The sequence below is a fragment of the Balaenoptera ricei genome, chromosome 20 (assembly GCF_028023285.1).
Source record: "Balaenoptera ricei isolate mBalRic1 chromosome 20, mBalRic1.hap2, whole genome shotgun sequence".
In the NCBI taxonomy this organism is placed as follows: Eukaryota; Metazoa; Chordata; class Mammalia; order Artiodactyla; family Balaenopteridae; genus Balaenoptera; species Balaenoptera ricei.
Window position 1 is genome coordinate 59476899 of NC_082658.1, and position 16674 is coordinate 59493572.

The 16674-nt window shown below is 49.7% G+C and overlaps 1 protein-coding gene across 5 annotated transcripts in view; it reads left to right on the forward strand.

The window, feature by feature from the left end:
• Positions 1–16674, forward strand: part of ARHGAP44 (Rho GTPase activating protein 44) — a 180720-nt gene that overhangs the window by 109446 nt on the left and 54600 nt on the right. For all 5 annotated transcript variants that reach the window (XM_059908749.1, XM_059908745.1, XM_059908746.1 and 2 more), the window contains exons 9-15: positions 891–972; positions 1410–1537; positions 7164–7275; positions 7688–7769; positions 11399–11479; positions 14293–14406; positions 15014–15105. In XM_059908749.1, the coding sequence (XP_059764732.1) occupies positions 891–972; positions 1410–1537; positions 7164–7275; positions 7688–7769; positions 11399–11479; positions 14293–14406; positions 15014–15105 (691 nt within the window). The remainder of the gene's footprint in view (positions 1–890; positions 973–1409; positions 1538–7163; positions 7276–7687; positions 7770–11398; positions 11480–14292; positions 14407–15013; positions 15106–16674) is intronic.

Sequence of the window (16674 nt, forward strand, 5' to 3'; positions counted from 1 at the left end):
CCCGTGCACAGTAATTTTCAAGTATGTTCCATCAGTTTTACTTGTGAAGATAATATTTCATTTTAGAGTTTCTAAAACGAATGACATTGTTTGACATTCCAGGCGTTATTAGCTTACCTGATTGCCATTTGGGTACCATTTATTGCAACATTCTGATTTTTTTTAAATTCCCTTTTCGTTTTCCTTGGGGATAACAGTAGCTACTCTTCACACCAGACTTCTCAGCAGAGTGACTCCCACCTTTTCCCTCACACATGCGCGATTTTTTTTGGAGGAGGAGGAGGAGGTAGAGATTCAGAAAATACATGAAGTGACTATTGTTCACAGGTTTTCCTCTGCTCTTATCACCATTTCAGCAGCTTTTTTAGTAGTGAGATGGGCAAAGTAGAACATCTTGAAGGACTTTTGTTCTTTGGCCTGCATCACGATAACCAAAGCAATTTTACCTCCCAAGATACTTGAAGAGGATTGTGGAGCAAGCATGTTTTCCGACCAGTTATGTCTTGAACTGTTCTGGCAGAAATCAAGATATATAGAGGCTCATGGCATTTAGCGCCATCTCATAGGCACACGGATTTCTGGTGTTCTCCATTTATAGTCGTTCATTGTTGCACCTCTTCGGTGCCTTTTGCCGGGAGAACTGGGAGCGGGGTGCTCGCTAGGTGGGGCGACGGTGGGGGCAGGCTCAGCTCTGGGGTGTCCTGTCTTCCTCCCCGAGTCCCCTGCTTTCTGGACTTCCATGTGTGGTCACTCCCCTGCTACAGAGGCTAAGGAGACACATGCCCATCATCGCGGGTGGATGGAGGAGAGAGCAGGGCACCCCAGTGGCACGGCAGCCTGTGCTCCCCACCCTTCAGCAAAGGGTAATGCTCGCTCTTGTGTTTCCTCAGCTCATAGAAGTGCAGGCCGAGTACCACAGGAAGTCACTGACGCTCCTGCAGGCTGTGTTGCCTCAGATAAAAGCACAGCAGGGTGAGTGCAGAGCTCGCCTGGCCCGGGGAGGCTGGGGAACCTGCTTCCCAGAGAAGCCTGGTGCCCTGTGCTTGGGTCACCTGCTGCCCCCCGAGCAGGGCCACGTTTAGATGAGCCCCAGGACCTCCCCCAGCAGGCGCCTTGCCCCAGCGGCAGTGAAGCCAAGCACACTCACACACACTGCCCCACGGGGGTGAGCCGGGTGTGCGTGGGCATGCGTGGGTGACAGGAAGCCCACCAGCTCTGCTCACATGGGCTGGCCGTCCATTCCACCCACCCACCCCCCCCCCCATCATCCCCCAAAACCACAAGAATGGAGACTCAGCTGGGCTCCGTGTCTTTGGTAGCCTTAGGAGAATCATTGTGAGCAGAGGAAGGGAAGATGCCCACATGGGTGACCTCCACTGACCCCTCTCTTGCTCCGCTCCCCCCCACAGAGGCCTGGGTGGAGAAACCTTCCTTCGGGAAGGCCCTGGAGGAGCACCTCCTGATCAGCGGCCGGGAGATTGCCTTCCCCATCGAGGCGTGTGTGACGATGCTGCTGGAGTGTGGGATGCAGGAGGAGGTGGGTCTGGGCGCAGCCGAGCTCTGCCTTGAACAGGTCTCCTCGTCCGCGACATGGGGCCTCTGGGGTCTCCTCATCCCTCTGTTACCATCCTCGCCCAGCCCCACAAACCCAGACCCGTGAAGACGCGGTACAGCTGCCCCTCCTCAAACTGGTCCTGCTTTCTCCCATGAGCCTTCGCTGTCCGGGGACAGTGGGGGATTGCGGGACATGAGGATCTTACAGCCCCGCTCTGGCCCTTCTTTCTGCATTTTTAACGTGATTGGGGCATTCTCCTCCCCCTCCTCTCCTTCTCCCCCCTCCCTGTCCTCCTCCCCCTCCCCGTCCTCCTCCCCCTCCTCCTCCCCTCCTCCCCCTCCCCCTTCCTCCCCTCCTCCTCCCCCTCCTCTCCTTCTCCCCCTCCTCTCCTTCTCCCCCTCCTCTCCTCCCCTCCTCTCCTCCCCCTCCTCCTCCTCCCCCCTCCTCCTCCCCCTCCTCCCCTCTTCCCCCTCCTCTCCTCTCCCCCTCCTCTCCTCCTCCCCCTCCTCTCCTTCTCCCCCTCCTCTCCTCCCCCTCCTCCTCCCCCTCCTCCCTGTCCTCCTCCTCCTCTCCTCCTCCCCCTCATCATCCCCTCTCCCTTCTCCCCCTCCTCCTCCCCCTCCCCCTCCTTCCCCCTCTGATCCTCCACCTCCTCTTTCTCTAATTGAAAAAATAGACCTTTTAACATTTTTGATCCTAACCTTTTTATAGAGATCCTGAAAATATGATTGATACAGACATTAGAAAGCATTTCATATGAGCCACATGTAAAGAGACATCGGTGACTTTTGTTTTTCTTGTTGTGTAAATGTTTTCCTGGGAGATAGACCTCATCTTTGGCTTCTTATACAGGCAACTTAAAAATCATTACTCCATCTTCATTTGATCTGATCAGCCAATCAATATTTATTTAGGGCATTTATTACTGACCAAAGTATAAAAGAGTGAGATGGGGGCTTATGAACTTATGAGGGGAGAGGAGTCTAGCATCTGTCACATAAACCTGATTCATTCAAAACAGTCCATAAGGACTCTAAGTATCACTAGGTCCAGGGGGAGCAGAGAGGGAGGGGGCAGAAGCAGGGGAAGCTGATGAACGATGAAACTGTATGTCTGCTACCCCCTATAAGCCAGGCGTGTTTTAGATTCAGCTATTTGGAACGGATGGGAATAAATGGGTTTTTTGACCCCATTTTAAGTGCCAGGCATTTTCATGTATATTACCAATGAAAAGATGGTAAGGTCTTTTCAGCCCCTGAGGGATGGTTTCATGGAGGAAGGTAAACTTGGCCTATTCTTTCCCCATCATTTGTTTTTAATTATGGAAAAACTGAAAGACAGAAGAGAAGATACTGCACCTCATCGCCTGGCTTATGGTCAGTCAGGTCCATCTCTACCTTCACCTTCCGCCCCAGCCCCTGCCTGGACGTTTTGAAGCCTATCCCAGGCATTCTGTCATTGCATCTGCAGGACTTCAGTGTGTGTGTCTCTGAAAGATAAGGAATGTTTCTAAATGTAACTGTACAATATTATTCTATAAAAAAGTGAAAAGAATTAATTGCTGCCTTCACATGCCTACTCAGTGTGAACAGGGTCTGGAAGATCAGGTCCTCCGACTTCTCCCGTGTTGTCTCCTGACTCTCCCACCTGCTCTTTCTGGACCTTTCTGCCTCTCACCAGGCCTCACTCTCACTTGCGTTGTCCGCCCCACCCCCCAGCTTTGCTTCAGCTCTTCTCCTTTAATAACAAGTAGGCTCAGGTTGCCCCAAGCCTAGAAAAATCTCTTCTCTCAGTCCAACCACAGCCTCATATTCCTTCCCTTGCACTTTGGTTTTGTGTTTTATGCTACCCAATTTCTTTTTTAAAATTTTTTATTTTACGTATTTTTTATTGAAGTATCATTGATTTATAAATCAACACATTGTGTTAGTTTCAAGTGTACAGCAAAGTGATTCAGTTATACATATATATTTTTCATATTCTTTTCCGTTATGATTTATTGCAGGATATTGAATATAGTTCCCTGTGCTATACGGTAGACCTTGTTGTTTATCTCTTTTATGTATTGTAGTTTGTATCTGCTAATCCCAAACTCCTAATTTATCCCTCCCCGACTCCCGTTCCCCTTTGATAACCATAAGTTTGTTTTCCAAGTCTGTGAGTCTGTTTCTGTTTCGTAAATAAGTTCATTTGTATCATTTTTTTAGATTCCACATATAAGTGATATCCTATGATATTTGTCTTTCTCTGTCTGACTTACTTCACTTAGAATGATAATCTCTATGTCCATCCATGTTGCTGCGAATGGCATTATTTCATTTTTTTTTTATGGCTGAGTAGTATTCCATTGTATATATAGACCACATCTTCTTTATCCATTCATCTGTTGATGGACACTTAGGTTGCTCCCATGTCTTGGCTGTTGTGAATAGTGCTGCTGTGAACATAGGGGGTCATGTATCTTTGTTAGAGTTTTCTCTGGATATATGCCCAGGACTGGGATTGCTGGATCATATGGCAACTCTATTTTGAGTTTTTTAAGGAACCTCCACCCTGTTCTCCGTAGTGGCTTGTGCTACTCAGTTTCTTAAAGTAGCTCTCATCATCTGTTGCTCCTGCATCCTCACCACCACTCACTCACTCACTCCTCTTCTTTTTTTGGTCCCTTCTGCCCCCACAACTGGGCTGAAGCTGCCCTCAGTGGTCCCCAGGGTTCCCCACTGCTACTTCCCATGACTTAGTCCAGCCTCCTTGGCCATCACTGCCTGTGAAGTTGCTAACATAGTCGTCCTTGAAACCAGCTCTTCCCTGGACTCCTGGGTCCCCCCCGCCCCTGCCGGCAGCATCAGGGCAGCATCGGGGGGAATCTGCACCGCCCGGCCCCGCCCTCCGCTTGCTCTGATCTTTGCTGCAGCGCCATCACCCTCTCTGAGAGCTTCGCCCGACCTTAGTGAGGACTCAGGCTTCTCGTCCTCCTGTGGGCTCCACTCCTGAGTTTTCTGCCACGTCTTCAACATTTCTATGCAGATTTTCCTCTCACGCCCCGAAAACTGGGCTCACAAGCTATTTTAACAACCCTCCCACTCCTGCACCCCCGGTGTTTGTCACTGCATGAAGCAGCCGTCTCAGTGACACGGTCAGAGATCTAAAAACTTCTCTTTGAAAACTCTGCCCCCTTCACTTTGACTCCGTCCATCACCGGGTGTGGTTGCTCTCCCCCCAGGGCCGTGGCGTGGCTTGACGAGGGTCTCGCCCGCTTCTTCAGTGCATGTGCAGCCTGCTTTTGGGCTGTAGCAGCCTTACGTATGCACTGGTCCAAACGTGCTCATGAGGCTTCCTCACAGGGGTGCCATAGAGCTTTGGACATCGATTTATCTGACATACCCTATCCTGAGAAGGAGGCTAGCAGTCTTAGCAGGCAGAAAACTCAGTGTTCCGGATGAGGAACGTTTTCTTCTGAAGGAACTTGGAAATCTGAGTGGCCATAAACAGTTAAAGGAGCAAGGGGGACCCTGCCAGCGTCTCAGTGTCTGGGTTGCATCATAGAATTCAAGGAGCTGAGCAGGTGAAACAAACCAGCGGGTCTTCAACCCGCATCTACCTTCCCCGTGACTTGGGGGCTCTCCTCCAACTCTGACCTGCTCGCGTCTCCCCTTCCACACGCCCCTGGCTTCCTTCTCCCTTTATACGGTAGTAGCTCACTTTTGCAGTGGTTCACGTGGAAGAGGTGACAATGACTCAAAAGTAACTTTAAGAATAAAACACGAAGGGGCTGCAGGAGACGGAGGCGTTGCTCCCTCGTAAACCACCCTCAGTCTGCCCATCCCCTGAGGGCATGGCCTTGATGAGTTCCTCAAGGTGTAGCCCTGTGCCTCCTGAGATACGCAGACATAGAGACATACACACACACAGACACACACACACAAAGACATGGACACACACAGACACACAAAGACACAGACACACAGAGAGACACACACACAAAGACACACAAAGAAATGGACACAGAGACACACAGACACATACACAAAGACACAGACACACAAAGACACAGCCACACACACAAAGACACAGAAACAGACACAAAGACACGGACACACACAGAGACACACACACACACAAAGACACACAAAGAAACGGACACACAGACACACACAGACACACACACACAAAGACACGCAAAGAAATGGACACAGACACACAAAGACACAGACGCACACACAAAGACGCAGACACACAAAGACACAGACACACACATACAAAGACACAGACACACACACAAAGACACGGACACACACTGTAGACCTCTGTGCATGCATCCACCTCCTAGACCTCCAACTCTGACCAGGTCTCAGTCAAAGTTTTCTCCAAAATATATCCTTTTTTTTAAATTGAAGTATAGTTGCTGTACAATATTATATAAGTTACATGTATACAATATAGTGAGTCACAATTTTTAAAGGTTATACTCCATTTATAGTCTCTATAAAATATGGACTGTATGCCCTGTGTTGTATAGTATATCCTTGTAGCTTATTTTATACCTAATAGTTTGTACCTCTCAATCCTCTACCCCTGTATTGCCACTCCCCATTGGTAACTACTAGTTTGTTCTCTGTATGTGTGAGTCTGCTTCTTTTTTGTTATCTTCACTAGTTTGTTGTATTTTTTAGATCCCACATATAAGTGATATCATACTTGAAAGTATTTGTCTTTCTCTGTCTGACTTATTTCACTTAGCATAATACCCTCCGAGTCCATCTATGTTGCTGCAAATGACACAGTTTCATTCCTTTTTACAGCTGAGTAATATTCCATTGTATATATACACCACATCTTCTTTATCCGTTCATCTGTTGATGGACACTTAGTTTGCTTCCCTATCTTGACAATTGTAAATAATGCTGCTGTGGACTTGGGGGTGCATGTATCTTTTCAAATTAGTGTTTTTGTTTTTCCAAAATATATCTTAAATACACAAGAACAGGAAGTCGAAGTGCCCAGGGTTCATTTATCCAACAAATACGTACTGAACCAGAACGCTGGGTCACCCCGTACTAGGCGCTGGGGACACAGCTGTGGGCGAGGCTTGGGTCCTGCTGCTCCAGTATCGATAAATGGTGATGGGAAGCATGCACCTAGGAGATCATGGAGGAACGGGGTGGGTTGGCTGCCTGTCAGGTTTTTTTAATTAATTAATTGATTTATTTATTTATCAGTTGGCTGCGTTGGGTCTTTGTTGCTGCGCACGGGCTTTCTCTACTTGCATTGAGCGGGGGCTACTCTTTGTTGTGATGTGCGGGCTTCTCATTGCGGTGGCTTCTCTTGTGGAGCACGGGCTCTAGGCGCGTGGGCTTCAGTAGTTGTGGCTCACAGGCTCAGTAGTTGTGGCTCATGGGCTCTAGAGCGCAGGCTCAGTAGTTGTGGCTCACGGGCTTAGTTGCTCCGCGGCATGTGGGATCTTCCCGGTCCAGGGCTCGAATCCGTGTCCCCTGCATTGGCAGGCAGATTCCTAACTGCTGGGCTACCAGGGAAATCCCTGCCTGTCCGTTTTGCTTTCGTGCCTTGGAGGTTCAGGCTGTCCCGTGACCCTCTGTCCTGTCGGCAGGGCCTCTTCCGAGTAGCCCCATCTGCGTCCAAGCTAAAGAAGCTCAAGGCTGCGCTGGATTGCTGCGTGGTGGATGTGCAGGAGTGCTCAGCAGACCCCCACGCCATTGCAGGTGGGCCTCGCGAGTGGAGGGGCTCCGGGGGAGGGGCGGGCGTGCAGGGTGTGCGGCCACGTGTCGGGGCCACTCGAGCCACGGGCTTCCCGGCATGCTCCAGGCGTGTCCGCTCAGGACCCCGCCGGAGCCCTGGTGGCTGTGGCCCTTGAAGGGAGGCCTTCCCATCCCCCACCTGCGGGGGCAAGGGGCGAGGGTGGGAAACATGAGGGGGGGAGGCCAGTGTGACCACCAGCCCAGGGCCCACGGCCGCGCCAGGGCCTCGGATCCGGTCACGCGGCAGCCACTGTGTGACCTTGTCACATGGGTCAGGGAACCGTCCCCGGACGTGGCCCCCATGGTGACGCTGGCTGGTAGCGTGTGTCTCTGCCGTGTCCCAGTGGCTCACGGACCGTATGGTGTTCATGTCCAGGAGCTTTGAAATCTTACCTCCGGGAGCTGCCAGAACCTCTGATGACTTTTGAGCTCTATGATGAGTGGATTCAGGCTTCCAAGTGAGTACAGCACATTTCGGGGTGTCTTCTGGGTTGTGGTTTTTTTGGAAGTCTTTATTGAAATTGTGAAAGCATGCCACCTGGGATCCAGCGAATCCCTTTCTTGGTGTGTGTCACGGGGAAAGGCTTGTACGTGTGCCCGGAGAGGTGTGTACCAGGGTGTTGGTCGCGCGGTCACCTTGAATAGCAGAAGGGGATGACCGAATAAAATACGGTATAGCTACACTCTCACATGCCCGGCAGCACTTCGAAAAATGGGTAGAGCTATTCCTGCTCACGTGTAAAGATACGAAGATTTAATTTTGAGTGAACTAAAGTTAACAAGGACCCACAGGATAGTCTGTTGTCTTAAAAAGAAATACAAAAAACACCCAACACACTCAAAACAATACAATTTTAGGAGTGCCTCTATAAATGTGTAACTGCATAAAAGAAGGTTCTGGAAAGGCTCACACTGGTGGGTGGGGGTGATTCCTTCTGGAGAAAAGAGCAGGACAAGGAGTGGTGACAGGGGTCTTTACCCTCCTCTGTAATAGGCAAAAAATATTAACAACAACTAACGAATAACTAATATCAAAATACAATGTCCGGGCAGTGGACACCATCCCACTTTCCTGAAGGTGAGCCTGGAGGGGGGCCTCAGCAGGGAGGTGGCAGGAACGAGGCCCAGACCCTGGTCGTGCATCGGGAAGATGGGGGTATGGAGATCGGGGGGCTGGTGCCCAGCAGGTGACGCCCCAGCCATGTCACCTGTGTAGCTCCGAAGCGTGGGATTCCTGGCTTCCTTCCGCACTTGATTCGTGATTAGGATTGTATTATGTATTTTCTTTGGCCCTAAGTAAGAGCTGATTTTGCTACTGTTTGGAGGAATCGGTTTTTACTGAGTAAATGGACACGGCTAGGGAGGACACTGGAGAATGGGCACCAGAGAGAGGCTGGGAGAGATGAGGGTGGAGATGGTCCAGGAGAAAAAGATACAGGAGGGCGAGGAACATTTCATGGGAGGACTGAGCTCAGTGCCCATGAAAGGATGATTTCTGGGGGTCTCTAGTCATGGGATTTAGTAGTGAAAAGCAGCCAGCTGAGCTGCTCCAAAAGGATGCTAGAGTGTGTATGAGCTTCTTTAAGAACTGGGGCTGCAAGAGAACCCAGCTGACCTGGAGGTGAAGCCAGGCTGGCGTGTGCAGAGTTAGAAAGAGCTCGCTCCGGTTACCGTGCACACCTCTGGTTTTTTATCCAAGGTAGAATAGAGATGATGCATTTTAAAAGGCTGGCTGACTTCCTGGTATTCCTGCATCTCATGGTGGAAAGTGAGTTTGAGAGCCCACGATGATACTAATAATTACAGGTGATGCGATTTGTTGAGTGTTTATTAGAGGCTTGTCATCGTTCTAAGCTCATTATATGTTTTTAACTCATCTGATTTTCACAACAACCCTATGAAGGGGGTTGTGCTGTTTTCCCTATTTTATAGATGAGGAAGTCGAGTCACAGAGCAGGTGTTCGTGGCAGGTTAATTGCCGTCTAATAAATGACAGGATGAGGATTTGACTCCAAGGAGTCCGGCTCCGGAACCCACGTGCTTAACGGCACTCCACGCCTCTCTAGAATGACACGGGGGTCCTGGGGATGATGATGAGTGAGGACATGTCTTGATGGACACTGCCCCTTTTATTTACTGAATATATGGGTGGTCTTGGTGACACCAAGCTGGAGGAGGAGAGGGCAGCCCGGTGCTTCGGGGTCAGAGAGGGACCGTTCCCGATGATTTACAAAGCTGGGCTCCATTGGGAAATAGGGGTGAGCGGATGCCTCAGAGAGCTCAGGTCTTTGAACCAAGGGAAAGCAAAGGCTTCTTTCTGCCCCTGGAGGAGATGCGTGTTGTGCATGAAGTTTCTGGGCATGGTGGTGGCAGCCATCAGGGCCACAGTCTCTAACGAGGGTAGTTTTGCCCAGGACAGCCGACTTCAACCCTCTGTGTGCATCAGTTTCCTGTGAAGCTTTAAAAGATGCCTAGGTTCAATGCCTGACCCTCCTTTTCAGAGATTCTGGTTTAATTCTCTTTGTTTCAAAGCTCCCAAGGCTACTGGGTTGATAACCATTGACCTTTGGTGAAGCTGAATCTCACCAAAGAGCCACACTCACCGTGACGGGGGCTCGGCCTTCAGGGAAGCTCTGCCACGTGCTGGGCCATCCAGGAGTCGGGGTGGGGGCTGGCAGGAAGCAGCGGGAGCGCTAGTGAGGGGTCTGCCAGGCAAGGTGGCCTGGGACTTCGCTGGTCACGTGTGCTGAGTGTTTCCATGCAGGAACCCCGCCGAGCAGCCCAGAGGCGGCAGGAAGGCCCGAGGCTCCCGTCACTCCCAGGACTTCTCCCTCTTCGTGCTGACCATCCCCTCCCATGCGACTGTTCCCCCGAAACCTTTGCCTGGTGGGCTCCTTCTGACTCTTCGGGCCCGCCTTCCAGGCACCCGGATGTCAGGCAGCTGTCAGTCAGGATCTGTCCCATCCCCGGTGTTCCTTCTCTGCGGAGAACTGATCTGCGGGTTCGAGGCTGTGTTTGTGTAGCTGGTTAGATTGTGAGCTGGGCTGGTGGGGCGGGCGGGGGAGGCAACGGTCTCCTCTGATTGCATCCTGCTTCCCAGCCCTTGGGACTCTGCCCGACACACGGGAGACCCTCAGTACGTGGGTGCTGATTTTTATCGAAGGGAAGGTCTTGGCAGTATCTGCCCTTTCAAGGGTTGAGGAGTGGAAAAGGGAGTTTTTCTTGCCTGGGTCAGGATGGGAGGGAGGACTCCTGGGGACCCAGCGATGGCCACTGCCCTGCCTTGGGCCCCGGGTCAAGGGGTCAGAGCTGGGCCTCCCTGTTGGCGTTTGCTTTTTAGTTTTTCCCGAGAAAAGGTTCTTTGAACATAAGGCCTTCTTAACCGTGTCAGCCTTGAGGTAGGTTTTCATGAAAAGTAAATTAAAAAATATAGTCTTATAAGTAATTTCTTTTAATCCTTACAGGATTTATCAATAAAGAAACCCTTAGAGCAAATCTTTTTGTAGAGTAGAGAATCCTTTGGTCGTGGAAATTATCCATCTCTGAGTTATGTCTTCAAGGGTCAGATGTCCTTATGTCTGTATGAGTTCATGTAATTTACTTGTTCAGAAGGTGTTTATTGAGCATCTATTATGTGCCAGATGACAAGACACTTAATGTGCATTAACTAATACCCGTGGAACTGGCCAGTCAGCTGCCACTGTGGTGTGGAAGTGGGGTTGACCTGTTTTTGGTGTCCTGTTGCTGTGACAGAATCGCCCTCCTGATGACACCACGGCCCCGCCCACTCCAGAGCAGGTGTCTGGCCTCTGCCTTCCTCCCTCACCTGCTGCCCCAGCACCCATTCACCTGGGCCGTGTGACCTGTGTAGGGGAAGTTTCGTTCAAATAGCCCAGGCCAGACAGAAAGAGACCTTAGAGGGGGAAATAATAAGAACCAAACATTTGAATGATAATAGTTTACTGATACGATCACTAACAACGTCTGGTTCCTTTTTCTCAAATATTTCGATGGCTGGTGAATATGAATCCTGGTGGGACTTCATCGATTCGTGTTCAACCAATGGCTTTTCCTGTTAATTTCCCAGCATCCAGGAGCAGGACAAGAGGCTCCAGGCTCTGTGGAATGCTTGTGAAAAATTGCCCAAGGCCAATTACAACAACATCCGGTGAGTGGACCCTGGAGACACTGGGTCAAGGTTATTTAAGCCTCAGACACGCGTTTCCGGGCCAACAGGCATGGTCACTGGCAGGCATGGTGTTATATGGTGTCCAAAGCATGGTTAACATGCAGGGTCTCTTTTCAACCTCAAGCAGCCCTGGGAGGCTGTGAATTACCGTTTTGCACATGACGAAACAGACTAAAAGGGGCTGTGAGACTTTGCAGGCTACCTGACCAGCTGTTGGCTAATGCAGTTAAGTTCTTTGATTTGCAAGGAGCAAAGATGAATGCAGGCTGTTTCCAGATATCGGGGGTTTATTGTAAAGATAGGTGCCTGTGGACACTGCGGAGAAGCTGGACTTGGCAGGTGTGTCCTGGAGCTAGGCTGCAGGAAGAAGAGGCTGGGAGAAAATTCTGAGGTTTCCGCCTTTCACCAGCGATTTTCCACGAGTCTGTCTCTTACTTTTCTTGCTACCGCCAGGATTTCACTTCCTGCTGCTCCTGCAGATCTTTTCCCTCCCAGGCTTCTGCCCCTTCCCACTTTCTGCTTCCTCATCACTTCGTCTGTGCCAGCATTGCCCCTGGTCCTCCCCCTCTCCTGGGTACTTCCTTAGATGCAGATTTTCAGCTTCAGCTCCTGCTGCCATCTGCCTGATTATTTCTGTTTTCCTGTTAAAAATCCCAGGAGCGACTTTTCATGACTTAAACACAGAATTACTGTACGACCCAGCAATTCCACTTCCGGATGTATTCCCAAAAGATTTTGAAAGTAGGGGCTTGATTTTGTACACCTGTGTTTATGGCAGCGTGATTCACAATAGCCAAGAGGTGGGAACAGCCCAAATGTCCAGTGATGGATAAATGCGTAAACAGTACACATACAATGCAATACTCAGGCTTCAAAAGGAAGGACATTCTAATTCTTGCTACAGCATGGATGAACCTTGAAGGCTTTACGCTAACTGAGGGAAGCCAAACACAAAAGGACGAATACTGAACAGTCCTACTCATAAGAGGTACGTAGAGTAGTCAGTTCATAGAGACAGAAAGTAGAATGGTGGTTGCCAGGGGCTTTGAGGGGGTGGGGCAGCGGGTGCTCTGTCATTTAATGGGTGCAGAGTTTTACTTTGGGGTGATGAAAAATTCTGGAGATGGATAGTGGTGATGGTTGCATCACAGTGTGAAAGTATTTAACGCTACTGAATTATACACTTTAAAATGCTTAAATTGGTCAATTTATATATACAAAATTGAAAAAAAAATCCCAAGAGCAAGAATCAGATCGGTATGACTCTTCAAGTGCTGCTAGGCCACTGGCCAGCCCGTGGATTGACTCAGCTCAGGTCCCACATCCTGGTCCAGGCATGTGTGGCCTCTTGGAGGGTATGACATGGTGGGAGACGCTGTGGGTAGAGGTGGCCCAGTGGCAGGAGACGCTGCAGGAGACGCTGTGGGTAGAGGTGGCCCAGTGGCAGGAGACGCTGTGGGTAGAGGTGGCCCAGTGGCAGGAGACGCTGCAGGAGATGCTGTGGGTAGAGGTGGCCCAGTGGCAGGAGACGCTGTGGGTAGAGGTGGCCCAGTGGCAGGAGATGCTGCAGGAGACGCTGTGGGTAGAGGTGGCCCAGTGGCAGCTTTAGGGGCCTCTGTGGTCTTTCTGCTCCACGGGCAGAAGGAAAGCCAGCAGTTCCTGAAGGAGCCACTTCACTGTCGTCCAGGCAGAGCGGGACTGGACCCGCCACCTGTGTAACTGAGAGTCCGGGGCCTCCGTGGGGCCTGGCAGGTTTGGTGTGGTTTGTGAGAGCTCTTTTTGTGCTTCATTTGTGCACAGCTCACTTACTGATTTTTTTTTTTAAATAATAGCTTTGTTGAAATACAATTCATATACCATTGTACCCTTTTAAAGTGTACAATCGAGTGGCTTTCTGTAAATCTGTAGAGCTGTGAAGCTATCCCCACTGTCTAATTTTAGAACATTTTCATCACCCCAAAGAGAAACTCTGTGCCCAGTAGCAGTCATTCCCCGTTTCTGCCCAGCCAGTCCTTGGCAGACACTCATCTACGTCCTGTGTCTATTTGCCTGCGCTGGGCATTTCATAGAGATGGAACCATTCAACATGGGAAGAAAGTGTCTGGCTTCTTTCCCTTGGCATCACGCTTCTGAGGTCCATCCGTGTGGTAGCATGTGTCAGTACTTCATTCCTTATTAGGGCTGAATAGTATTCTGTTGTCTGGATGGACTGCATTTGATTCATCTGTTCATCCCTTAATGGACATGTGGGTGATCTCCCCTTTTTGGCTGTGGTGAATAATGCTGCTGGGAACATTTGTGTCCACATTTGCGTGTGGACATATTTCTCTAGGAGTGGGATTGCTGGGCCACGTGCTAAGTCTAGGTTTAACTTTCTTCATTGGCTCCCAGAACCCCACTGTGGTTAACCCCAGGGGGTGCCACCCCTAGCATGTAAATGTCCCCACCAATGACACCTACACACTGCTTGTCACTTCTGCACACAGGGAGGATGGCAGGTGACAGAGGTTTGAAAAGAAGGAAGGACTTTCAGTCATTGTGTAGTGGGTCAAAAGGAAAGATGGAGAATTTTTCTGGCCAGGGTTAATCGAAGCAAATGTTGACAGCTAGCCGAGTGACAGCTGAGTCCGTCTGTTTTTGGAGCGTTCTCGTGTCCTGACACGTGACACGTCTTGATTATATTGTAGGATGTATGGATCTTGTTATCAGTAAGAGAAGTTTCCACCTGGTGCTGGGGGACCACGGCTGGTTTTGAGCCCTTGTTAAACCTGGCCCTTCTCACTTCCTTTCAGATACTTGATCAAGTTTTTATCCAAACTCTCAGAATATCAAGATGTCAACAAGATGACTCCCAGTAACATGGCAATTGTATTAGGACCCAACTTGCTGTGGCCACAAGCGGAAGGGTGAGTCCAGGGAGGAAGGGGTGTGTGGGTCACGTTGCGGGCAGGGGGCTGCTGGGGCCTGGGCGGGATGGCCAGGGCCCCGGATAACCACCAGCCTCATGTGTGTGTCAGGTCATATGTCTGTCTTGGCCTACTCCTTCTTTAGGCTCAGGAGGAGACCCAGCGTTCTTCAGATCTTTCCCGTTGGTAGTCTCAGAGCTGGGCCTGCAGTCAGGGTCTTCTCTGAGCTCCTCTGAGTCAGCACTAGGCACGGCAAGCTCTTCCAGGCCTCCCTGGCCCCCTGTGAACAGCACACATCCCAGCACGTGAGGGACAGAGGGCTGTCTCAAAAGGGAGAACAGAGCTGGGAAAAGGAAGAATCTGGCAGTTATGAGAATCATACCTCACACCGAAAGGTGCCTCATACTTGGCGATTTTGAGTATGTTACTTGCTCGTCTCCTGTAGGGAGGGCTCCTGGGGTATCTCCATTCCGTAGAGGCGGAGAGAGGTTCAGAAAGGTCAAGTGTCCTTCCTGAGAGGATGCTTGCTCTCAGACTTCTGGTCCGGGGCCCCTTCCCTGCCTTGGCCGCTCACCCCGCCCTGCCCCGCTCTGTCCTGTGCTCACAGGAACATCACGGAAATGATGACCACGGTCTCGCTGCAGATCGTCGGGATCATCGAGCCCATCATCCAGCACGCAGACTGGTTCTTCCCCGGGGGTACGTGGCAGCATCCGGGTGTGGGAGTGGGCTTCTGTGGAAATGGGAGTGTCGCTGTGAGTTCCGAACCTTTGAAACCTCTGAGTACCACTGGCCACAGGTGTGTGTATATTTGGTTTGTTTTTAATCCTCCTACACACAAGCACACGTGCACACACGCACACACACACACACCACTCAGGAATGGGGTCAAGTCATGGCAGCTTCTTACTCTCATCCCTGGTCAAGGGACATTCTGGCCTGAAGGTGCTGTGCTAACCATACCCTCAGATTTTATTGGTCTAACATCTACACCATAGTTTCTTTAAATCTGTCAATCATGAAATGCTGCAGCAGAAAAAAAAAAAGAGAGATGTTGTGCTCTGTAGATGCAGAGGATGAACCTGGAGTTGAGGTGAACATGAACTTTGTTTTTTTTTTTTTTGGCAATAGTCATGCCTCCTTTCCATATTTTTTTTTTAACATCTTTATTGGAGTATAATTGCTTTACAATGGTGTGTTAGTTTCTGCTTTATAACAAAGTGAATCAGCTATACATATACATATATCCCCATATCTCTTCCCTCTTACGTCTCCCTCTCTCCCACCCTCCCTCTCCCACCCCTCTAGGTGGTCACAAAGCACCGAGCTGATCTCCCTGTGCTATGCAGCTGCTTCCCACTAGCTATCTATTTTACATTTGGTGGTACTAGAGAATGGACTTGAGGACACGGGGAGGGGGAAGGGTAAGCTGGGACAAAGTGAGAGAGTGGCTTGGAGATGAACATGAACTTTTATTCCGGGCTTGGGGATCACCTGGGCGCCATCCATTCACTGCGCTAGGCTGTGTCCTTGGAGTTGCCCTCAACATGTAACGATGGGGCTCAGAGGCAACAAGATTCTTTTCTGTACCTTGTTCAAAATGAAGCTCTCAAGACAGCTCCCTAAGATGGAGTTTCATAAATGTTCTTAGCGTGGAAGCACCATTGGATAAGGGAATGACTCGCAGTGGTGACAGCTTTGAAGAGACAGACAGCAGTTGTTACATTAAATTCAGTGTTTGCTTTTTAAAAAAGTACTGTACCTTATGTTTAGTAAATATTAAGGGTATGCTTTCGGCTGTGCAACAACAAACTATTAACTCATGTGGGGATATAATATTAATAATTCTCTGCTCTGTTCATCAGAAGTAATCACTTAGTGTTGATCTAACATTAAAGTTTGATTGTCTTTTGGCTTCATGTGTTTTGACCGTGACAGCTCTGAAATAAGAGTTCAATTGATGACACAGTCGGGTGAGGATAGGAAATCAGGATAAAGAAATATAGGAGGTAGGAGTTAAAGGCATAATTCTGTAAGTTCTGTGCTCATTCATTATCATTGCACATAAATAGGCTGTGACCAGGAAAGGATGAGACTAGAATCCATTTGATAGCACACAGTCTTAGTGAGATCTCTTTCTATTTCTAATCCTTTAAAATTTCTTTTTCTCTTTGGTTTTCCAGAAAGACATCATCATCATCTACAGATAATAATATTGCCTGTTATTTTCTTTTCTTGACTAATTCCATTGGCTAGCACTTCTTCAGT